This window comes from Colletotrichum scovillei (assembly GCF_011075155.1).
Source record: "Colletotrichum scovillei strain TJNH1 chromosome Unknown Contig00003, whole genome shotgun sequence".
Classification (NCBI taxonomy): Eukaryota; Fungi; Ascomycota; class Sordariomycetes; order Glomerellales; family Glomerellaceae; genus Colletotrichum; species Colletotrichum scovillei.
The window spans coordinates 2,975,384-2,998,208 of NW_023336261.1; the positions used below are offsets into that span (position 1 = coordinate 2,975,384).

The following is a 22,825-nucleotide window of genomic DNA, read 5'->3' on the forward strand; positions in this document are numbered from 1 at the left end:
TCCGCCGCTGAGGGTTCTCCGCGCCCTGGCTCGGACAAGGACAAGCGAATGCGATGCCAAGGACCGTCAATCCTTTTGAGCCAACCCGGTGGCCAAGAGGCGGCGCCATGAGCGCCTTGCTGGAGCCAAGGTCGTCGTACGAACTTGAAACACCCCGACCAGAAACCTAGCTCAACTTTGGACGCTCGGTCGACAAGGGCTTCCCTGGCGCCCGTCGAGCCGGCCCCTCCCATCCTCGCGCCAGCGATACCTAGCATTAGCAATAAAATAGCACACCTAGGCCGCGCTCCTCGGCCCCGATCAATGGACCAACGGGTCAGTTCGAAAGGTTCAAATTGGTCCCGAGCCACTCGACTCGGAACTGCAGCTTCTGGAACGCGTCGAAGCGAAATTTTGAGACTGCCATGCGTTCTATGGGGATTCGAAGGCGCTTCTGGCCGATCTAATTGTACAGGTTCCTAAAATACATCATCTGGACTTATTTCCTTCCAGATTCAGAGACGAACTCAAAAGTTATAGAATTCTACACAATCATCATCGTCATGTATCAGAAGGCCCTAGCCCTATTGGTGCCACGATTTACTCGTACAACAGGTCCCGACATTACGCCTTTTTTCTTCCTTTTTCGAGATACAAGGAATCTTTGTCAATCGCAGAGGCAATCGTTCAGTGGTGATGTCCAAACTGGGTAAGAAGCGGCAGGAGCATGCCAGCAACTGTCGCAAAAGTATCACGCATCTGCGGCCGCTGCTGGCCTCTTTGTGTGCCATTCCCGTCAGAATAGCCGTTCATGCCGCCGTGTTCGTGCTTAGGAGAACTGCCGTCTTCCTGCATGGCATGCATCGCAACAAACCTGGCAAGTCATCAGTAGCTATTCACGCTTCAACCGTGTTCTGTCGTCCAAACTTACAGAAACGTTCCTGCTGAGAAGAGCAGAAGCATACCCGTCCACCACTGACCAGACTCTCCCTCAAAATTTCCACCGCCCAAGATTCGGATGATGGCCCAGGTACTAAGAGCTCCGAAAGGGGCGGCGAGGCTGAAGACGATGAGATGTCCTCGCGCCGTTCGTTTGGACAAACCCTGCTTCAGAAGCACCGACGTCAGACCAAATGCTGCTGGCGCCTTGTGGACCATAATGGCGACGAATATTATAAGTCCCAACTTGGTGTTTGACGTGGACGTGGACGCGCCCATTGCAATGCCGTCCGCTGCGGCATGGATCACCAGACCGATGGTAGTTGCTAGACTTCGAGATTGCTTTGGTGGAGGCGCAAGAGACCCGAGGAAGCCTTCCGTTTCCTCGTCGCCAACGCTCGATGAACCGCCAAGGTTATCCAAGCTGACGTGACGCATCTGAGGCTCCGATCCGCTGCCGCCTGCTGCGTGGCGGGGCAGCCTGTCGATGAGATACATGAGGACGAAGCCGAGGATCATGGACAGGCCGATGTAGAAGGTCGGCACCTCGTTCTCGTGCTTCGGCTCGTCGTGATGAGGTTCGGGGCCGGGGGCGGCTGCCGGGGGCTGCTCGTGGCCATGTTCGTCCTGCTCCTCCCGACTGTGCAGCTTTACAGTGTATTCCGCATCACGGCCAATGTCATGAAACTCTTCCTCAACAGTCCGCGCAGATTTGGTAGTATCTACCAACTGAGGCACATCTCCTGCGTCTGTCACCCATCGAATAGCGGGCCTCCCTTGCTTTCCAGCCCCATCCACCAAGCTCCTCTTGCTGTGCGAGTGCCCGCCGGTGGTTGTGACAGCTTCGATGCCTTCGGGTATGATCACAATCATAGATGTCCCGACCAATATACCAACTCCCACGCTCGATATCAATCGAAGTTGCGACTGTGTGAGGGTTATCGCGAGTGGTAGTGAGCCGGCGAAGAAGGACCTGGGAAATCGCGGGATACGTCGTCAGTTTTACGGAGGTTTCGGAAGGCTGGGGGGCAAGCATCGCCTGTGCAACCTACGCCAAGGCCATGACCGTCTATCGCGAAGATGATTTGTTAGCTTTCTATCATGCATAGCCTTCTAAAGTCTACCGCCTGGCTGGGAGCTGAAGCTACCCGACGACAAGGCAGGTAAGGTTGGTGTAAGAGAATAAGGGTACGTACGCTCAGCAAGAGCAGCAACAGTAGTCCTCCCATACTGGGGTAGAGAGCGTCGATCCGACTGCGATTCGGCGTATGCGTAAATTGGAGAGGGACGGTTGAGAGGGAAGAGCAAGAAGAGAGAGTGGAAGAGGGTTGGTCGAGGCTTTGTTGGATCACGCCAGCATGTCTGAAGTCCCTCAATTGTCGACGGCAGCTCTGGCGCGGTTGGCTGAGGTGGGAAATCGGCAGATGGCCAAAAAGATTGAGCTGCTGGAACTTCTGCCCTCGACTCTTTTTTTGCCCTTTCTCTCTCTTTAGGTTTAAATTTGAGAGCTAGGAGTGCACAGGGAGAATTATCGTCGAGGTTGGGGGAGCTGAGCTGGCTCCCAATGGAAGGCGCACCTACCAGGACAGCGGGCGCAACATCATTGGTCGCTAGACATTTCCATTGGCATTTCCAAGGTTCCTTGCTTGCTCGCTTTCTGTGATACCCCTTGATGCCCTTGAACCTCCCCTCTATTACTGCGTAGGTACCTAGGCTCTAGGCCCCACCCCTTCTGGGCCTTGTCACCCCATGTCGTAATCCTGTGGGTCCTTCCCGTGGCTGCTTCCTGCTGCTTGCTGCTTGCTCCTTCTGCGGCTGCTGCGAGGATAGACCAGAGCTAAGGCATTTTAGGTACTAGCGCCCTTCGAATCGATTGATCCAAGAGGGCTCGACTGTCTTGAACCACTCAATCCAACTGCAGCGGGGCTCAATTAACTTAGAGGCGCGTCTCGTCGCGACACTGCTTTAGACTGCGCGTTTCCCCCGAGGCTGATTTCGTCGCAAAAAAAGAAGCTCTCGATCGACCTTCGACGTCAACCTCGACAAACAAACAAAACCTCGAGCGCCTTTTACTGTAACCGCGAGACGACGAATTATCCATCGCAATACTGCCTTATTCGCACAAGAACGCCGCAGAATACTCACAATATCGTCTTTCCCACCACACCTCTATCGATACCATGGCTGAGACTGACGAGTGTATGAATCTCAACTTCCTCGTATCCCATCGTCGCAACGATCGCTGACATGCTGCATAGGGTCGGCCAACGCCACTGAATCGCTGAACATCAGCTTGATCGCACCTGCTACCGGAGCCACGAAGACGATTGCCACATTCAACCCCAAGTTTACGTACTCCATCTTCGGCGATGATGAGCGCATCTTTGGATACAAGGATCTCAAGATCAACCTGCGCTACCGCACCTTCGACATGCGCCCCAATGTCCAGATATCCTACGGCAAGAAGTTCCAGTCTGTTGGAGAGACTGAGGCGGCGGACGTTGATGCGACCTTGAAGGAGCACCTGCCGTTGGGTAAGTCACGCTGCTCCAGCGCGAACACAACACTTCGCTAACCGTGAATTCATGGCAGTGGCCTTCCAACCTGCCCGCGAATTCAACACAAGTGCTCAGAGCCAACCCGCCGACTGGACCCCGCCCGGCAGTCTACACTCGAGCTTCGAGGGGCCTGATGGAACGTATGAGGTGTGGAAGGGAAGCCTTGCGGACCCTGCTGTCCGTCAGATCGTCACCCGTGTCGAGATTATGGTTCCAATGTTTATCGAAGGTGGCTCGTATGTCTCTCGCGATCCGGAGAACGAGGAGGACCCGTGGAAGGTCCTCGAAGATGCCAACCGCTGGACTACATTCTTCCTGTACAGGAAGCAAACATGCCCAGAGACCTCCGACAAGCCTTCCTACACCTTTGTCGGCTACTCAACCATTTACAAATTCTTCTGTTTCCGGCCGCCGACGCCGCCGTCATCCGAGTGGGATCTGCCCAAGGAGGACTTCAACTTGCTGGAGGAGCTGCCCTGCCGATCTCGCCTGTCACAGTTCTTGATCTTGCCGCCTTTCCAGGGCAAGGGCATCGGTGCCCGCCTCTACAAGACCATCTTCGAGCACTACTACAACAACCCGCAGACCCTAGAGCTGACTGTGGAGGATCCCAACGAGGCTTTCGATGACATGCGCGATTTGGCTGATATCACCTTCCTGCGGGCGCTGCCAGAGTTCAGCAAGGTGAAGATCAACACGAGCATTGCTATCCCCAGCCCTCCCAGCGGCACCGTACCCAAGGATCTAGTGGACCAGGAGCTTCTCAGAGACCTCCGTCAAAAGACCAAGATCGTCGAGCGTCAGTTCAAGCGCCTGATTGAGATTCAGACAATGTCACAGCTTCCCGAGTCTGTCCGGGTAGGATTCGGCGACGAGAAGAAGCCGACGCCTACCAAGCAGGACAAGCATCAGTACCGTCTGTGGCAGCTGTTTGTGAAGCAGCGTCTGTACAGGCAGAACGCCGATGTGCTGGGTCAACTGGACCAGTCAGAGCGCTCAGAGAAGCTCAACGAGGCATTGGTCAGCGTCGAGCTCGAATACGCCAGAATTCTTGACTGGCACGCTCGCTGGGTGAAGAACATGGCTGCCTCCTCCGCCGAGGACACCGGCAGCAAGCGCAAGTCTGTGGACGACGGTGAGGAGCAGGGTGCGGCCAAGAAGGTCAGAGTTGAGAGCGCCTAGCGTGCTGCATCTCTCCCGTTGAGGCCCAAAAGGACGTGAGGATGGTTCGGTTGGGATATGGAGTTCATGGGTGGTCTTGGAGTGTATTTACTATCTCTTTGCAATTCTGCGCGCTGGCTACGGCGGCTACGGCCCGGGTTGATACCACATAAGAAGGCCACGGCCAGCTTCACAATACAATGGAACGTGATTGGCAATGTCTTGTTTTTGATTCCTGTCTAATTCTAAAACTTTTGATAATGCACGTTCTCAACGCCGTCCTAATTTCGAAAATGACAACAGTGACAATAATGAACCCTGTCCTAAACTCCATGTTACCACGAAATCACTAAAAACGCGTAAACTTTTCTCTTCCTGCTCCCTGTTTCTTTTCTATTTCCTTCACGAGTTGACCTCGGCAAACCAGGTCCTCAACAACCCAGCCAATGCGCCGGGGAGGTCCTCGAGGTTGTGCACAATCAAGTAGTACTGGAAGGGGAAGGTATCGAGATACCTCTCAATCACGACGCGGCTCGCGCCGTGCTCGTCCTTGACGAATTTCGCCTCCTTGAGGTCCAACACACTGTCGCCCTTCTTGTTGCCCGTTTCGTCCATGACGATGAAGACGACCATGATGCGCTCCTCCATGGCCTCGCGGAGCAGGCGGCGGATGGGCTCGTGCTGGTTCGACGGCGTCAGGCCGTCCGAGAGGATGAGCGCCAGCTGCCAGAGGTCCTCTGCGCCGCCGCCGCGCGACGGGTTCTGCAGGCGCGCGGCGCGGAAGTGGTCGATTGTCCGGCGGACCAGGAGGGCGATGTCGGTGCGGTCCTGTTTGAAGTGGAAGTGCTGCAGGACTTTTGCGCCGGCGTCGTGGGAGGCAAAGGGGGAGGCGAAGTCGTGCGCTAAGAACGTGTCTGCGCCGAAGCCGAGGACGCCGACTTGGCCTACTTCGAGCATCGTCAGGGCGCGGGAGACCATGACGAGGGACTCGAGGGCGAGGTTTCCGGAGGAGGACTCGCCCATGCTGCGGGAGTCGTCGACGGCGAGGAGGATCTGGTAGGAGCGTTTGGTGGGCACGGCGCGGCGCATCCAGATCTTGTCGCGCTTGTAGGAGGAGGCGATGTAGGGGATGATCTTTTTGATGTTGAGGCGTTTGCCGGTGCGGTAGGAACCCGAGAGCTTGGTGGACTGGGACGGGGTGAGGATGAGGCGGAGCTGGGAGGTGAGGGAGAGGGAGAGCGGGTGGGTTTTGGTCTGGAAGGTCGTCCAGGACTGCAGGGCTTCGGAGAAGTCGCCGAGGGGTAGGGTGTTGTCGTCCTCGCTGATGTGCGTCGTCGAGAGCTGCGTCGACGTCTCTTCGATGGCTTGCTCCTCCTCCTCCTCGTCACCGCCTCTGGGGACCTCGTCTTCCTCGGGCGACGGCTCGCGGTCAAAGTTGCCCTGTCGCGTTTTAACGCCCGAACGGCCGTCGTCCTTGTCGGCGCCGCTGTCCTTGTCCTGCGCCTCGGGGGCCTCATCCGCCTCGGTGTCCATCTTGTCTGCGGTGTCCTGCTCCATCTCCACGTCCTGGTCCTCGGGCATCACGCGGCTCTGCGGGTCCTCCTTTTCCTCGTCAATGGCCATGGCCTCGTCAATCGGCTGCACCTGGTCCTCGGATGCGGATCCCATGGCCTGCGCGTCGACGGCGGTCTCGTCATCCTCGAGGTGCTGGAACTCGCGGGCGCCGAGGTCCGCGCTGGTATCCTGCGGCTGCTTCTTCTCGCCGTCCTCTTTGCCGTCCTGCTTCTCGGGATCCTTGATGTCGTTCTGCTGGCGATGCCAGCGCTCCAGAGCATCGCCGAGCTTCTTGAAGGGATCCTGGCGGCTCTTCTCCTCGGCCGAGTCGTCCTGGTCCTGATCGGTCGGCTGCGCCTGGTCGTCGGACCGGGAGAGCTGGCCCTTCTTTCCGGCGCTTGTCTGCTGCTCTGCGGAACCTTCACCCGCGTCGCCGTCGTCGCGCTGGGCGGCGTTGTTATTGAAGTCATTTTCGACGTCCATCTGGTCGACGTCTTGGTCCTGGCCACCGCCCTTGACGTCGCTCGGCGCAGCGTTGGCGTCAGTGTTGGCGTTGTCCTTGGGCGGCTCCGCGAGGGCATCGGGCTGCTCTTGCTCGGCGGTCTCTTCTTCCTCTTCCTCCGCCTTGGGCTCCATGTCGAGCTCGGGTTCGCCCGCGAGGTCTTCCTCGGGCGCTTCCTCCTCCTTGCCGTCCTCATCTTCCTCCTCAGGGCCCTTCTCATCGGGTCGCTGGGTTTCCTCTTCTCCATCCTCAATGTCGGATTCATGCTGCTCCTTGGCATCTTCCTTTTCAACGTCGGACAACTTGTCAAGCTCATCCTCCTCGGAGCCGGCATCTTCGCCTTCCTCCTCAAAGTCGAAGTCCATCTCCTCAGGCATCTCCAGAGCATCGTTCTCCTCGACGTTCTGGTCCTGCTTGACTTGGTCGTCTTCGAACTTGGCGTCCTCTTGCTCCGGACCAGGCTCTTCGTCCTCCGCCTCCTCGTCGTCATCCTGGTTCATCTTGTTGTCATCCTCGGCGTCATTCTCATCAGCATTGGCGTCAGCATCGGCGGCCATCTGCTCGTCCTTCTTCTGACCCTTAGCCTTCTCGCCCTGCTGGTCTTTCTCTGCTTCTTCTTCATTGTCTCCATCCCACATCTTTTCGTCGACGGCAGTCGGATCAAAGTCATCAACATCGCCCACCTCTTCCTCCATCTCATCCTTTTCACCATCTTCGCCTTCTCCGTCGGACTTGTCTTCCTCATCATCTCCATTGACACTGCCCATTTCTCCTTCCATCTCCTCATCCGCCATGTCAACTGCATCCTTTTCGTCCTCCATCTCTCCATCCTTCTCCTTGTTGGGTTCTTGAGCGAGTTCGGTGAGGTCCTCATCAGGCTGAATGTCTTTGCTAATGTCCTCTGCACCGTCTCCGTCTCCAAGACCCGTTCCAGATTCCATCTTTCCAGAGTCCCCAGACTGCTCGTCTGACTTTTCTTGAGGGGAGCAGAAGCCCTTGGCGGCAAGCTGAGTAAAGGTCTGCGCCAGGTTGAATGTCATGTAGCCTGTCGCCGCTTGCAGGCTCTGAAGCTGAGACAGGCTCTGGTGACAGGCGAGGGCGTACTGCTGGAGAATCGGGAGCACAATGGAGAAGAGTGACGAGGCGACTGCGCCCATCTGGTCCTTGTCCAAGTCGACAACCTCCAAGGCGGAAAAACAATCCTCGACCTTGGCTACGATTGCGTTGATGTGGAGTGCACTTAGTCCAGAGCTGCGGACAGTGGATGTCTTTGCCAGCCAGCCTGCATCGTCGGACGAGCTGGGCAGATCAGCCATGGCCTTCTTGTATCCTTGAACCGCGACCAGGACGGCATCACACAGACTGGAAATTGCATGCTTGAATTTCTGTGCGGTGGCATCGAGGGCCGGCAATTGGCGAGCATGGCCATTTGGAACGTAAATCCATCCTTTGACCTGCTCCAAGATGAAGTCAAGATCGCGGCGACTAGCTGGAAGCTCGCCATACAAGGTCTTCGCCACAGAATCGTATCTTGTCTGCATATCGGCGTGCGATTCGTTGCTGAACTTGCCGTGCTTTGAAGCAGATGTAGACCAGCTCTCCGACAGGGTCTCGAACTCCTGCAGCGCAGTACGCAGGCCGTTGGAAATGGGTTGGTTGTCGACCGATGCCAACTTTCCGTGAATGTCCACAATCTTGATAGCAAAGTCCAAGATTGGTTTCATCCAGCTCGTAGAGAGGCCTGCGGGCTGACGATTGATATCGTGCTTGATGGTCGTGCCCTTCAAGCTTTCAACGGTGGCAATGGCGCGGTCGAGTGAGGCAACTGCGCTACGAGCAGAAGACAGAGAGCTGTGTTGGCCCAGTAAGACGGCCATCATACCCTCCATAAAACCGGTGCTTCGTTGCATCTCGGCACCGGTGAGATCGCCCGAGTATTCGTGGATCGAGGCTCTGACCTTGGGCGCAATATCGACAACTTTGTGGAAGTAGTACTCGGCGGCGTCGTCGGTGCTGCCCTCCCGCACAGCGGAGGCGGGCGAGCCAGCCAACACAATGGCGGCAGACTCTTGTCGGGCCAGCTCGTCGGTTCCAAGGTTGTATCGGAAGCCCATCTGCCTCATCATCTTGAGGACGTCGGCAAAGAGGTTGCGCTTACGTGTCTTGAGGTGCTTGACCTGGTCCTTGGTCTCATCGGTCAAGGTGCTAGGTGTCTCCTTACGCAGCTCAGAAATGGAGGTGTTGAGCTCCTTGACGTACGAGATGATCTCCTGGGTGGCGTCGAGGGGGCTCTGGTTCGCCTGGACAGAAACGTTGGCCATGATGGACAGCGTCTTTGAGGCGTTCGAGAGACGCTTGTGTTGAGTAAGCCAGCCTGGCAAGCCTTGATCGCAGGTCTTGATGGCTGCGGGATCGACCTTGATGTCAATCGCGTCCACGGCCACTGCATCCTGGGGAATGGGGACATCCTCGTCGGGGATACCTTGGTCCAGGATAGGCTTCATCGGCTGTCCGAGAAGGGTGCGGAATTTACGAACAAGACGGAAGAGCTTCAAGTGAGATTTGCGTGCGCTCTCACGCAAAGCGTTGATGTTCGTGTCCTTCCAGCTGGCCAACAGTACGACCTCCTTCATAGTCTTCTCGAACGGCGCCCGTCCCTTTACAATTGTCTGGTGAACGATCTTCTCAAAGCGGGAGTAGAAACCAATGAAGTTGATGGCCGCGTCAGAGACCACTGCCAAGGAAGGGTAGTCGACCGTGAGCAGCTCGAGGTGCTTTTGCAGCTGTCTCAGGAGTCTAAGGCGGGCAGAGAACTGTCCAATGATTGCGGTTGAGAAGTACGTTTCGAGCTCTCTGACGAGATTGACCGCGTAGTCCTTGAGTTCGGGGGAGTCGACAAGAGACAGAGGCGTGGCAATAAGGACCTGGTAGGCGACGAAGAACCACGAGTCGGCGTCTTCTGTGCACTTCTGGGCTTCCATGTCGAAGAGCTTCGCCCACGTCGAGAGCTCCAGGCGTCTCCAGCTGATGATGGTATCCGTCAGCGATGTGTAGAGAGCAGGGGCTCCGTAGATGGCGGGAGCGTAGCCTCCGTGCTGCCACTCGTAGACGATGCCGTGCAGGTGCTCCAGCTTGGGGAGGATCTTGGCCAGGGGCTCTGAGTGAGTAAGCTGGAGGAGTTGGTCGCAAGCTGCGCGCACATCTGCCAAAGGCTGCATGTGACCGATCTCATCGACTTGTTGGAGATCCCGGAAGCGAGCCTCTACCTTGTCGACGAGCGCAATCAGGCGACGAACCTCGGGCAGGTTGGCGTGGGTGTAAAAGTTGTACGTAGCGCTCACCCCGTTCGCGGTGAGCGTGCTCATTTGCTCGTCAATGGACCAGAGAGTCAGGGGAAGAAGACGACGCGTCATGTTCGGCAGGACAGCGTACTTGTCCTTGTTATCCGCCGCAACGCTGTTTCCAACCTTCTTGCAGACGTTCGTCAATGCTTCGGAAGGGGTGAGTTGCTCCAGGAAGACCTTGCGATGAGATTCTGCCAGACGGACTGACACATCGCGAACCTTCTGGTGGCCAATGGCGGGCTTCTCTTCTTCTTCCTGATCATACGTGGGGAACAGCTCATTGAACTCTTCCTCGTCGACCTCCTCCTCGTCCTCCCAGCTTCCCTTGTGCCGGTAAAGGTTTGTTCTGGCCTCCTCGGCTTTGCGGTCTTCTTCGAGTTTCTTGACCCATTCTTGGTAAAACCTGTGGACGCATTCAAAGAGCGCTTCGCGGATACCACCGCTCAACTTTGACAAGCCCTCGACTGATGCGATCAGACCAATGTAGTCGAGGAACTCCAAGCTCTTGTTCGGCATCTTTTTGAGCCCGTGGTGGTACGGCAGGCCGCCAGTGAAAGGCGTGAGGTGCATGAGGTTTTCCTCCGGGTTCAAAGATCCCTTTTGCTCTCTCAAGGTGATAAGTCCTGTACTCAACGAAAGACCGACCTGGATACAGCCGAGAAGATTGACGAGAGGACGAGTCATATCTTGGTAGGCATGGAATCGATTGGCAAGGCGGTCGATCATCAGAGCTAGGTTCTGCTTAAGGAGACCAATTTCCGGCGCTGGGTCACGACCAGGTGGCAAGTAGACGAGTCCGGTGTGCGTGTTGTAGAGATCTTGATCTCTAACCATTTTCAGGACGTTGTTGAAGTCTGTCTGAACATAGTTGAGTTCTGATCGAACCGGGCGATACAACAGATGCGCCGGTGCTGGCGCAGGTCCCAGTGCGGTCACTTCCTCTTGCGCAAGCTGGATGCGAAGAGAGGTCTGCTGTCCAGTGAATTGGGTTTCAAAATCCAACAAAGATGAGAGCTTATGCTGCAGCTGGTTGGTCAACTCATCATGGACGTCCTTTTCGAACTGCGGTCGGAGTTGCGGGTCGAAAGATTTGTCGGGCACGTAGAGCCTGATGGCGCCGTTGGCAAATTCGGACCATGACATGGCAGTAAACGCGGGCATCATGAAGGCCTCATCGGTCTCGGTCTCATCTGGGTTTGCAAACAACCTGTCAGATGCTACGACGTAAAGCATCGCCGTACTGAAGTGATCCTCGACAAGTCGCGGCAGATGTTGCGGCCATCCGCTGCACTGAAGCGCTTTCCCAAACCCAAGACCCAGGACTTTCCCCACAGTGCCCGAAGTGTCATCCTGTTTGTTGTCCTCGAACATTTGGTTGATTCTGTTGTATAGCGTCTCGTTGTGGACGTCTCCTTCATCGCTATACAGGCTGAAGACATCTGCGATAAGTGACTTGATGACTCTGTTGAGGGCAACGATTTGATTCTTCTGTAGCACCGGAGCCAAGGCGGCCACGGACCGGCCCAAGGCAGGGAGCTCGGTCTCTAGGAGACCTAGGGAACGCAGGCTAGTTGATTGAATCGAGTTGAGTCTTGACAAGAGGGACGTTGCGAGTCTGCCATTCCACACATGAGTGCCCGGGTCTTGGGACGCGAGCTGGCCAACCGTAAGCGAATGCGCTTCTCTAGACTGGAAGCTGCCTAGGCGGATCTGTTCGATGGTATTCTGGTTCGACAAGACCGTAAGTTCAGCGTCGTTGGCGCCGTAGGGCACAGCTTCCAGGTATTGGCCGGCATGAGATTTCAAGAGGGAAGCCTGGCGGAGGGTCTCGAACTCTGCTGCGAAGAACGGTTTCACTTCGCTGGTCTCAGAGCCGACCTTGGCTTCCAAAAGTTCAATCTCCTTGGAGAGGTCCTGGATAAGCTCGGTGGCGTCGAGATCAGTGCCTCGCACAATCTGATCCGCCTTGACGAGGGTTGACATGGCTCTGGCGAGGTCAGAGACGGATGCCTTGACCTTCCATTTGAGCTCGTCAAGTCGAATGCCCAGACGCTCAATCTCTTGACTTCTCTTGAGGGTCTCTTCGCTCATGATGGGGAGCGGCTTGATGCGCTTCCACATGACCTCCATGCTCAAGCCAGTGGTCAGGCGGAAGCCAGTGGTGAAGTCTTCTTCAACAGTCTGAAGGTAGCGATCGGCAAGCTGCTTGTTGATGGGTTGTGTTTCTGATGAAAGAAGCTTCTGCACGGCCTCAACACCATGGACCAAATGAGCTTGGAAGCGTGCTTCCTCAAACAAGTCTCCGGTTGTCAGGTGGAAGGTTCGCCACCAGAAGTCCAGCATGTTCCGGATTACTTGGGCGCGTTCCTTCCAGCCTTGGGCTGTCGCGAGGTTGGACTGGATGAAGGTCTTGATGACCTGGAGAGTTCTTGACAGGAACTTTGATACCCTAACTGTCGAATCCTTTGCTACTGCTGCGATGCGGTCCGAGACGATGGATCGTTGGAGTCGGTTCAGAGAAGCGAGCTTCACCGCCTTGGCCTTGGTGGCTTGCGCAGAAATGGCAGATTGGCAACGTTGAACCTCCAAGAGAAACTCGTAGCAGACAGACAGCCAGAAAGGCAATTCGTCGTTGTTGCGACCCAAGACTCTTACCATGGAAGCGTTGTGAAGAGGGTTAAGAGGCTGGGCTTCTCTGAGACCCGAGTCGGAGCCAGGCAGTTTGGCATAGAGTTGGGAAATTGCGCCGCGGAAGCTAGCTGTATCGGCAGCATCGAGGAACCCGAGTTGCTCATTGAGTGAACCTTCGTACTTGTCGAGTCCGGGCCAGCTAGGATCAGCCAGGCCACGGCGCAGAGAGTGAGAGAATCTCTCCATGAGGGCTGTGTCTCTTAGCGACAGGTTTCCGAACGTGGCATGGCTGACATCGGAGGATTCGTTCGCATTCAAGGCCGAGAAGGAAATGTCCTTTGAGGAAGAGAATCGTTGCAGGTTGCTTTCCACGTGACCTTGAGACCCGGAGCTGTTGACGGTTTGCGTCTTCCTCTCGCTGAGATGGATCTCAACGGCTCTGTTTCTCATGGCTCTCGAAAGTTCTCCATACCGGGGATCGACAGTGAGGAAGATACGGAACTCTGGGTGCGGCCTGATGATACGAGGCTCGCCGTTAGGTCCGCAGTGCTCGTTGATACTCAAAAAGCCGTTAGGCTCAAGAAGTGAGTTGAGTCTGTCCAGAACGGAGGCGTTGCACAGGTTGGCATTGTCAAGCACCAGCCACTGTCCGGTCTCCAACGCCTTGACAATGACACCATCGAGCCACTCGAAACGGGGGTTGGTGACAGTCAACGAATTCCGCAAAACCGAATGAGCCGTGTAAAGGAGGGCCCCAATATCCGACTCACTCGACACTTCCGCAAGCAGTTGTTCAACTGCACTCCTGATGGCAGGCAGGTCATCGGTGTCACCACGGTAGGTCTCCAAAAGATACAGCAGAGCCAGCGCTGACGACGGAATTTGACTTGGCACTCTGGTCAAGACTGTGGTCTGCAGACCCTCGTAAAGCTCGCGCAAAGTCGCGTTGACTTCGCGAAGAGGGTCTGACTGCTCAAAGCCACCGACCAAGTCCATTGTATCAATGTCAGCATTCAGAGGGAATACAACGAGGGGCTTGCCAACGAGAGCGGCGACATGTTCGAGGAGCACCGACTTTCCGCTACCAGAGGGTCCACTGAGGATGCATGGAATGTCTTGCTTAATGCAGATCATCAGGGACTCAATCTCAGGCAGGCGCGGAACGATATCGATGCCTGGCAGTTCCAATGGTTGAGAAGTCTGGTTTCTGGGCAGGAGTGCATTTCCGACTTGAGAGAAGGCCGCGTTGGTATCGTGGTAGAGACTGTGGCTTTCTGGCTCTCTGGCAAAGACCTCGGCAAAGAGCTTGTTCACCTCATCACGATCCGTGGAAGATCGGAAGCGTTGGCGGATGATGAGGTCCAGGAAGTCATCTGGCTTGCCGGTGGCCAGAAGGGGGTCCTTGGTGGCAACGAGGTGCAACCATCTCAGGATGTCTCTCAAGTTGAACTCCCAGGGGCTGCCGTGCGCGCCAAATGCCTTTTCGATTGCGACTTGGTGGTCCAAGCGAGAAATGAACTGAATGACTCCGCTTACGACATCAGTCGGGATAGTCGGGAAGTTGTGTTGAGCAATAAGCAGGAGGTCTTCCGCTGTGAAGGTGTCGGCGTAAACGACGATGAATCTATTCACAAAGGAGCTGGGAAGACCCTTTCTACCACCTCCCTGGTGATGAGGGTTCTGTGCAGCGAACAACCGGAAGTCAGGATGCCTCCTGAAAACCTGGTCAAGTTCTGAGATGTATACCTCGCCACGATGGTCGAGACAGGCATTGAGACCTTCCAGAACAGACTGAGAGGCCAAATTCATCTCGTCCAGCAACACCCATTCGCCATTCTGCATAGCCTGGAGGAAAGGAGCATCGCGCCAAGCAAAATTGCCAGCTTCGGCGCCCTCGACAGGCATATCCGTGCCAAAGAGATCCATCAGATCGGTCTGGTCTGACAAGTTGATACGAGTCAGGGGACGGCCGCAAACACGAGCCAGTGCAGCCACAAGGGTCGTCTTGCCAACACCAGGGCTACCTTCGAGCAGAATGGGCTTCCGCATTTGGAGGGAACGCATAACTCGCATGGCGTTGAGTCTCGTGGTTGGGGCGTTGAACGCAAAGCTGGGGTCTGTGGAACGGCCTGCTTCCCGGGGCAAGCCGAAATCGCCGATGGACAGCCTGTCGTCGGTCAAGACGACCTCGGGCTGAGCGCGGTAGACTGCTGTGGTATCGTACCCAAGAAGCTCGCTTAGCTTGTCAAGACATTTCTGCCTTTGTGAGTCGAGCGCCTTGGGGTCCATCGCTAGTAATGCCGAGGGGTTGGCACCCAAGCTGTCAATGAAGACGGTCGCTGCGCCGTGAACAATAGCAAACTGGGGTGCGGCAGGGCCGCACAGGTTGATGAAGTTAACCCAGATGAGGATGTCACGGATCGAAAAGGCGGTAGAGGACGACGATCTGAAAGTCTGTCCAAACCAATGGGCAAATTGTACCACAGGCTTTCCGAAAGCCTGGAAGGACGGGTCCAGCTTGGAAACGACAATGTCAAGCATGTCGTCCATCTCGGACATGGCAGGGACCCAGATCTCGGTGAAACGGTTCCTCAGCGCCGGCGACAATTCTTTCTTGCCGAAATCGCCGCCCGGGTTCATGGTGGCGAAGAACTGGAAACCGTCTGTCGCGGTGACGAACGAGTTGTCGATACCCTTCTCTGCCAGAAGGAGAGAGCGTCCAGGTTCGAGAACCGAGTTCAGACGCTCCAGGACCGAGTCGTCTGCGAGAGAAATCTCGTCGAGAAGGAAATACTGGCCAGCCTTCATGGCGTGAACGAGACTTCCGTCCGACCACTCAAACAAGGCTTTGCTCTTGGCTTCCAAGGATGCGATCTTCTCCTGCGTGGCAGCGTCGACCCTGGCCAGCTTATCCGCCCCAAGGCCGTGGTATTGTTGCAGCAGCACGTCCAGCGGGCCTGTCGCGTCTTCGCCAAGCGCTCCAAGGAGAGCACGCAGATCGCTCTTGAGTGTCTCTGAGATGGTACCGCGATTTCTCACGGGTCTCTGGGAGCCGATGAGATCTCCCGTCTCGGTGTTCTGGTGAGCGTTGACGATGTGCAACTCCTTTCCGAGTACGTCGCCGAGAATCTGGCAAACGGTGGTTTTGCCACATCCAGTCTCACCAACGAGAAGGACTGGCTCGTTGTTGAGGATTGCAGCATGCACTAAAACATAGAGACGACGCATGGCACGAGTCCACACAACGCCATGGTTGTTGGCCTTGCCCAGAACGGCGGTCAAGATTGGTGATGAGTTGGCAGTGTATAGGACATCTGGATCAATCTTGACCTTGAACACTGTCTCGATGACCTCTCTGACCGCAGTCCGCTCCTCTTCGACTCGGACACGCTCGGCGAGAAGCATGAATCCATTGATGGCAATTTGCTCTCGTGTGTCTGCCTTTCGCAGGGCCCATCGGAACAGGTCACGGAGCGTTGCGAAACTGTCTTTTTGCTCAAACAGTCGACTCGTCTGGCGGAGACGAGAGAGCTCCTTGTAGACTGTGACGATTCGCTTACAGTCCGAGGGCGCAGTGTTGATGCTTCTGTTTTGGAGGATGTACTCCAACTCGTCCTCGGGGATATCGTCAAAGTGCAGCTCCAAGAAACGGTTCCGGAACGCACGCGAAAGCACCTTGCGGCCACCGTACAGACCAGGAGGATTTTGTGTGGAGAACAGCATGAAGTTCTCATGCGGTCGCACGATTTCCTGTGTCTCGGGGATCAGGAGCTCTCGGTTGTCGTCGAGAAGACGATTCAGTGCTTCCAGGACGTCGGTGGGAGCAAGGTTCAGCTCGTCCAGGACGATCCAGTGGCCCTGTCGCATGGCTTGCACGAGGAGACCTTCTTGGAAACGAAGTCTTCCTGACGAGTCCGACACATACGTTCCCAGGTATTCTTGCAGGTCCGTGTGTTCGTGATTGTTGATGCGCACAAACTTATTGCCCGTGAAGTTGGCAAGGTACTCGATCATACTCGTCTTTCCTGCTGATGTCGGGCCTTGGATGAGAATGGGGAATCGCCGCGTAGATGTCGCTCGCACGAGATTGAGAAGGTTGCGTTCGACATAGGGCGTGATGATGTAGTCGGTTCGCTCTAGAGTTGGTTCTTCTCCCTGAGCAAGCCAGTAATGACGGTCCTTTGCCTTGTTACGGAACCGCACATACTGTTTACCATCATCTGGTTGTCTTGGTGGTTGTGAAAGCAAAGATTGTGGATTGGAGACTCGGCCAAACAGGTGAAAGTCGATCAACGGCATGACCATCTTTTCCGAGTTCCTGTCGAGAAGGGTAAGGAATCCCATGGAGAAACCCTCATACAAGGCTCGACGAATGCCGTAAAAGGGGGCGATGTAGTTGACGAATGTCAAGACTCGGGTGAGAGTACGAAGACTGAAATGCGGCACTTCGTTGGCTCCGTCCACGATTCTCTTCTCCTCGGCATGTCTCTTGGTGTTCATGTACAACGCCGCAATATCATCTGCGGCATGCTCATCCTTGATGCTGCTGTTCCTCAGGTACGTCTTGACAATGGTGACCAAGTCCTTCACGTCCTTGTCAGGACTGTCAACGTAGAGCTCAGTGAAACGAGACCGGATACCGATAGGAAGATCACGCTTGCCCACATCTGTCGCCGGGTTCATGGCACCAAAGATGCGGAAGTTCGGGTGCGCTCTGATCCTCTCGATCTCTCCCGTTTCGGACAACAGAATCGAAGGGGTCTCAACGGGTCCTGTCAGTAGGTCCGCGATGGCTTCCAGAGTGTCAGGCGATGCCAAATTGATCTCGTCAAGGAGCACCCAGTCACCATTCCGGGCGGCTTTGATGATGTTACCCTCCACGAATGAAAATGCGAACGCGGTTGAGCCTCCAGACAGTTGGATCTCGAATTGTTCCAGGCTGTTCGAGAACTTGTCCCAACGGGGGCTGAGTTCCATGAGGCTCTGGAGCTTGGACTCGGTCTTGCGGCGCTTCGTGGGCTGGCCTGCCTCGTCACGGACTTGGCTCTGCTCCCTCTCGCGCCGGGCAAGCTCGTCGACGATCTTCCTAAACATCTTTGGCGCTTCACGCCAGTACTTGGCTGCCTTCGCCCATTGTCCCTTGGCGAATGACTTTCCAAGCTGTTCGAGGTAGCGCTGGTTCTTCGTTGTCGAGATGCCGGTCGCCGAGAACAGGTCCTCGAATTCCTCCTTCAGAGGAACAGCCAGACTCCTCACGTTGACAGGCTTGAAGCCTCCGAGAAGATCTCCGGCTTCGCTCTGCTGGGACAGGTTAATTGCGACCAGCTTGTGACCCAGCGTATCGGCCAGCTGCTGGACGACCGTCGTTTTTCCGATACCAGTCTCACCGACGAGTAGGATCGGCTCGCCAAGGTTTACAGCTACTGCGGTCTGCTCCAACAACTTCTTCGCATGTGCTGTACTGGCAAAGGGCTTCTTGGCTAGGGCGGCCTTGTTCACGCGGTCCTTCCGCTTGCGCAGTGTTGATCGGCCAATCTTGAAAAGACTATCGTTTTGCTCGAGCTCCGGGATGTAGCTTCCCAAGTGATGCTCGACCAGCTCCTTCGGCATATGCATCTCCTCAGCGATGCCGAATATGAAGTGCTGTCTGGCCTGAACGTCGGGAATACCAGCAACGAAGCAGTCAATGGCCTCCTTGAACATGTTCATTCGAATAGTGTCAGTGACAGGTTCCTCGCCAGTTTTGCAGCCTGCCTCGTGTAGTGTAGCTGCAAGGCGTCTGCACCACCGCAACAGGTCTCGCAAGCTGGTTTGACGGTCGGCCATGCCGCGGCTGGACGACAGGGGAACGCTGCCGGACATTGGCTTTGACAAACGCTTGTACACAGCAAGAATGCCAGGCGCAAACTTGTGTAAGATGGGGTGGGATCCAACAATGATATCCTGTAGCTCGGTCTCTGTAGGGGTCTGTACCGAGAGTAGCTGCCAGAACCGCATGCCCAGGAGGTTAGGCAGCGTCTCGCGACCATGCATGCCGCGTGAGCTTCTCACCGTGCCAAAGAGACGGAATCCGTTGGCAGCCTTGATACGCTCACCCCTGCTCGGGATGAGGAGCTCACCGCGCTCGATCAGGGGGAGAAGTGTACTGATGACTTCGTTGGGTGCTCTATCCAGGTCTTCGATGAGAACCCAGCGACCTTCTCTGACTGCGGTTGTCAGCACACCGGCCCTCCATGAAAAGGTCCCCGGTTTTGAGTCGGTTGAATAGAGTCCAATAAGCATCTTTGCGTCTGTTTGCTCATTGATGTGCAATGTCACCATCTCAGAATGCTTTCCAAACTCCTTTGCAACTTCATGAACCAGTGAGGTCTTTCCAGAGCCGGGTAGGCCATGAAGGAGAATCGGGCTTGCTCTCTTCAGGAGGCCAGCCAGACTCTCAAGGTTTTTGGTGGTAGTGGACGTCAGCACAAGGGACGAGGCCTTGTCCACGGGTCCCGACGGTCTCGGCAGTATTGTCTTGCCGTAGCACGCAACATAGGGAGTGAGGGATTGCGGTGAAGAAGAGTGGATTTCATTGCTCTGTGAGGCACCGCAGAGCTCCCGGCGCAGGGTCGATATCTGCTTGATTCGCGCATCTTCATACAGACTCAGGAATCCGTAGTCTACCTCGCGCCCATCAAAGTCAGCAAGGACGGCCTCCGTCGCACCAACGTGCTCGGTGATGAGAGCTTCCAGCTTCGAGTCGGCAGCGCGGAGGAGCTGGGTGAAGATGCGGATGGCCAAGTACCGGACGGCGCGGCACTCATGTGAGAAGAGAGTTTGCATGTGTGTTGGTGAGACCAGGATGCCGTATGTCCTTTGATCGAAACAGACAAGCCGCCATGCTGCTAATAGTAGCTTCAAAAGGTCGGAATCTTGTGTGGGAGAAAAAGTGGTGAGTTTTGGGAATCGGAGGGTGAGCGTCTGGATGGTGTCCGATGTCGTTTTCGTCAAGTCGTCTCTCATGACATGCTGCAGGAATTCCGATAAATACGGAGCAAATGGTAATATCCTCGCAACAGACGCAAGAACTTGTCTATTTTTGCTATTGACGGTTTGGTTGTCGAGGTTGAGGAGCCAACGGGCGCAGATATCTGGAAAGACATTCTCAAAGTGAATGAAAATTCGATCTGTAAGTTGGGGAATGAGAGCAGCCTCTGCAACGGCGTCGAGGAGGCGTGATGAGGTGTGATTTCTGATAACCTCTAGTATTTCGGTAGGTAGATGCTCCAGAACATTCGCGTCGTTCAGGAGAGCGCTCCTCTGCGTCGACACGTCTATGGAAGCCATGGTTGTGGCTCAATTATGAAATATGTCGACGGCGGTGATGTTCATGGATGGCCAATTTGCATGTACCTCCAACTTTTTTTTTTTTTGGACTGTACTCCAAAGAGAGAGAGGGACCCTTTCCCGGCGCGCGCCAGCCAAAAGGCAACTTTTTTTTCCCTTTGATGGGGCCCGCCGCGGTGTGTTCGACAGGGGTCCCTGCAGTGTAGGTACTCCACGGAGCGGAAGGCGGCGCTACAGAGCCCCCGAGCCAATCAAAGTGGAGACGCCTCTGCACCATTCACGCGACTGGAACCACCTCATTCGCAGGAGCTCGAAAAACTTCAAGCCCAGAAGATATCCCGAGCTAAGAAACCTCCCTGTTGCTTGAGGCCGAACTCGATTCTCGACGACAATCCGCTCCGCTCAACAACGCCAATTGGCCTCGTCTCCTCCCGCATTCTTCATATCCTCACACGACAGCCACACACAATGGCCCTCTCTTGCAGATTCGCAGCCCAGAGCTGCGCCCGTCAGCTCCGTGCCACCGGCTCGATGCGTGCCTCGACATCCCTCTTCCAGACCCGAACTCCCGCAACCGCACGAAGGTACAACTCGACCGAGGCCGCTGCCCCCACGAACCCCAAGATCGCCGCCATTGTCGACCAGATTAGCACTCTTACTCTTCTCGAGACCGCAGACCTCGTTTCAAGCTTGAAGGTTAGTTGAAGAAGAAGCAGTGACGAGCGCAGTTTATCCCCAAATCGACTCGTCATAGGCATTCAGGGGAAAAGGAGACCATGGGACAAATTCTGACTCTCTAAATCGCAGTCCAAGCTCAACATCCCCGATCTCCCCGTCGGTGGCTTCGCCGCCGCCCCCGCAGCAGCTCCCGCCGCTGTCGAGGAGGCTGAGGAGGTCGCACCGGCAGCCGCCGAGAAGAGCGTCTTCAACATCAAGCTCCAGGCCTTCGAGGCCGGCTCAAAGCCCAAGGTCATCAAGGAGATCAAGAACCTGTTGGGTCTGAGCTTGGTGGACAGCAAGAAGTTCGTCGAGAGCGCGCCGAAGCTGATGAAGGAGAACGTGGCCAAGGACGAGGCCGAGAAGATCATCGCCGCCATGAAGGAGCTTGGCGCCACCGTCACCATGGAGTAAAATGGCCCTAATGGCTGGTTGAGGCCTGGCTGGCTGATGTAGACTGGAGCGCGGCCCCTCTCCTTGGGAGGAGATGTAAAACTCGGGGGGAAGCAATGTGTTGTCGGACATCTGGGTTCGGATTGGTCTAGACGGACGTGTATGAGTGTATAAACACCCATGTAACAATATTATCACAAAGACATACACCACCTTTTTTGTATTGCCATACTGAACGGTCTCTTTTTGCAGTTCTTGATTATGCCTCAAACTACCCAAAAAAATACTTGGCAAACTTTGTGACCCTAGTGCTACCTGTGGTATTTGTCGTGTCGCGAAACCTGACCCTCGAACGCCCTACTTTTTCCACCCTTTTCCCGAAACGCCAAGATATGCTTTGGAAGAGAACCCGATAGTTCTCACTCAGTTCTTCTTTCCATTCGTAATGCGCGTACTAGCAGGACCGACCGGCGGCTTAGGAGGACACGAGTGCTTCATGGCCTGAGAGCACTCGGCAAACTCCTCCTCACCTAGGATGTGGTCGTCGTCGCCGAAATCGCTCGTCTCATCCCAAATCTTGTCAATCTCTGCGTTCCCGTGCGGTGGGATGGCCCATATGCTCTCGCGCAGCCGCTTATGGCGCTCGCGGTCCTCCTCGATGCGCTGCTCAATCTGGCGCTTCTCCAGGCGCGCGGCGGGTCCCCGGCCGTTAGCCGGCATCGCGTGGCTCGCAGGCGCGTCGCCCATCTCGACGTCGCCGTTGACGGGGGACGAGAGGCCCGCGTCGTGGGCGCTCGTCTCGCGCTCCTTGAGGACCTCTTCGATCTCTGTTACTGTGCGTGCCTCGAGGAAGTCCTTGTCCTGGAGGCCTCGGAGGACCTGAGATTTTTGCTCTCATGTCAGCTTTTACATGAAGCTTGTGCGGGGCCGTAGGATCAGAGAGAGAACTCACTCTTCGGACGACTTTGACGTTGGCGGCGCCGGATCCATCATCGGGGGCGACGGCATCGACGATGCGGATGATGTCGCGCTGCATCATGCGGACATAGTCCATGTGCTTGTCCTTCTGGGCCATCTCAAGGAAATGCTCAATGAAGTACATGATGTTGGCGCGCGTATTCATATTGTTCTAAGAAGATCATAATCAGCTCATTGTCTCATGGTTCCTCATGAAGGTCACACTCACCCGTTCCAGCTGCTCCAGGATACAAGAGTGCAGATCCTCGTCCATATCCTTGTACTTGAGGGCGTACTGAGCCGCCTTCTGAGCTGAAGTGACGGACGCATTCAGATGCTGCAGGGAGCTACTGAAGCGCATTCGAACCTCGAAAGGGTCCGCCATGTTGCACTACAGCGGACTTTCGGTCCCGGTTTTGACCTTGATCTAAATTTGAATTAGGCGGACTGAGTCTGGGGTGAGGGTTGGGGATGATGTTGAAAAAGCGGCTGGTGATGCTGGGGCTGAGTTGAGGCTTGTTCGATGGCACCCGAATCCGAGCTGTCACTCTTTCCAACTGAATTCGCTGGGGCAGTTTCTCACAGGTACACCCTGTGTTGTTGCCTCCATTTTCGGGTGTATTCTCACTGCTTTGGTGCTGTAAGCACTGTGCGAATGGAGGTAAGTATAACGCTAAGCAGAGTTGGGCTTAGCTCTAGAGAAAAGCCAAGTTCAGTGGACGAAAAGCTGTGGACGGACGATATCGGAACAGTGGAGAGCT

General features: G+C 55.6%; 5 protein-coding genes across 5 annotated transcripts; 2 read left to right on the forward strand and 3 right to left on the reverse strand.

The window, feature by feature from the left end:
- Positions 1 to 400: 400 nt before the first annotated feature.
- HER10_EVM0006395 (ZIP Zinc transporter) lies at positions 401 to 2,455 on the reverse strand. The gene is made up of 4 exons (XM_035475981.1): positions 2,115 to 2,455; positions 1,971 to 1,987; positions 911 to 1,891; positions 401 to 853 (listed from the first exon to the last, which is right to left on the reverse strand). Exons 1-4 carry the CDS (start codon positions 2,145 to 2,147, stop codon positions 667 to 669), a joined length of 1,218 nt encoding a protein of 405 aa, XP_035336125.1. The 5' UTR covers positions 2,148 to 2,455; the 3' UTR covers positions 401 to 666.
- A 428-nt stretch (positions 2,456 to 2,883) lies between these two features.
- Positions 2,884 to 4,731, forward strand: HER10_EVM0007190 (histone acetyl transferase HAT1). Its single transcript, XM_035476754.1, has 3 exons — positions 2,884 to 3,117; positions 3,177 to 3,452; positions 3,511 to 4,731. The coding sequence occupies exons 1-3, from the start codon at positions 3,099 to 3,101 to the stop codon at positions 4,656 to 4,658; spliced, it is 1,443 nt and encodes a 480-aa protein (XP_035336200.1). The 5' UTR covers positions 2,884 to 3,098; the 3' UTR covers positions 4,659 to 4,731.
- A 308-nt stretch (positions 4,732 to 5,039) lies between these two features.
- On the reverse strand, positions 5,040 to 19,997 carry HER10_EVM0008930 (ATPase; the record flags this gene model as incomplete). The annotated part of the gene is made up of 3 exons (XM_035478435.1): positions 5,040 to 13,465; positions 13,556 to 19,018; positions 19,103 to 19,997. 3 exons carry the CDS (start codon positions 19,995 to 19,997, stop codon positions 5,040 to 5,042), a joined length of 14,784 nt encoding a protein of 4,927 aa, XP_035336341.1.
- Positions 19,998 to 20,323: 326 nt separating this feature from the next.
- Positions 20,324 to 21,320, forward strand: HER10_EVM0001936 (uncharacterized protein). Its single transcript, XM_035471668.1, has 2 exons — positions 20,324 to 20,693; positions 20,805 to 21,320. The coding sequence occupies exons 1-2, from the start codon at positions 20,466 to 20,468 to the stop codon at positions 21,126 to 21,128; spliced, it is 552 nt and encodes a 183-aa protein (XP_035335698.1). The 5' UTR covers positions 20,324 to 20,465; the 3' UTR covers positions 21,129 to 21,320.
- Positions 21,321 to 21,410: 90 nt separating this feature from the next.
- HER10_EVM0002028 (CTD kinase subunit gamma) lies at positions 21,411 to 22,544 on the reverse strand. The gene is made up of 3 exons (XM_035471757.1): positions 22,294 to 22,544; positions 22,060 to 22,236; positions 21,411 to 21,986 (listed from the first exon to the last, which is right to left on the reverse strand). Exons 1-3 carry the CDS (start codon positions 22,447 to 22,449, stop codon positions 21,531 to 21,533), a joined length of 789 nt encoding a protein of 262 aa, XP_035335706.1. The 5' UTR covers positions 22,450 to 22,544; the 3' UTR covers positions 21,411 to 21,530.
- Between the last annotated feature and the right edge of the window lie 281 nt (positions 22,545 to 22,825).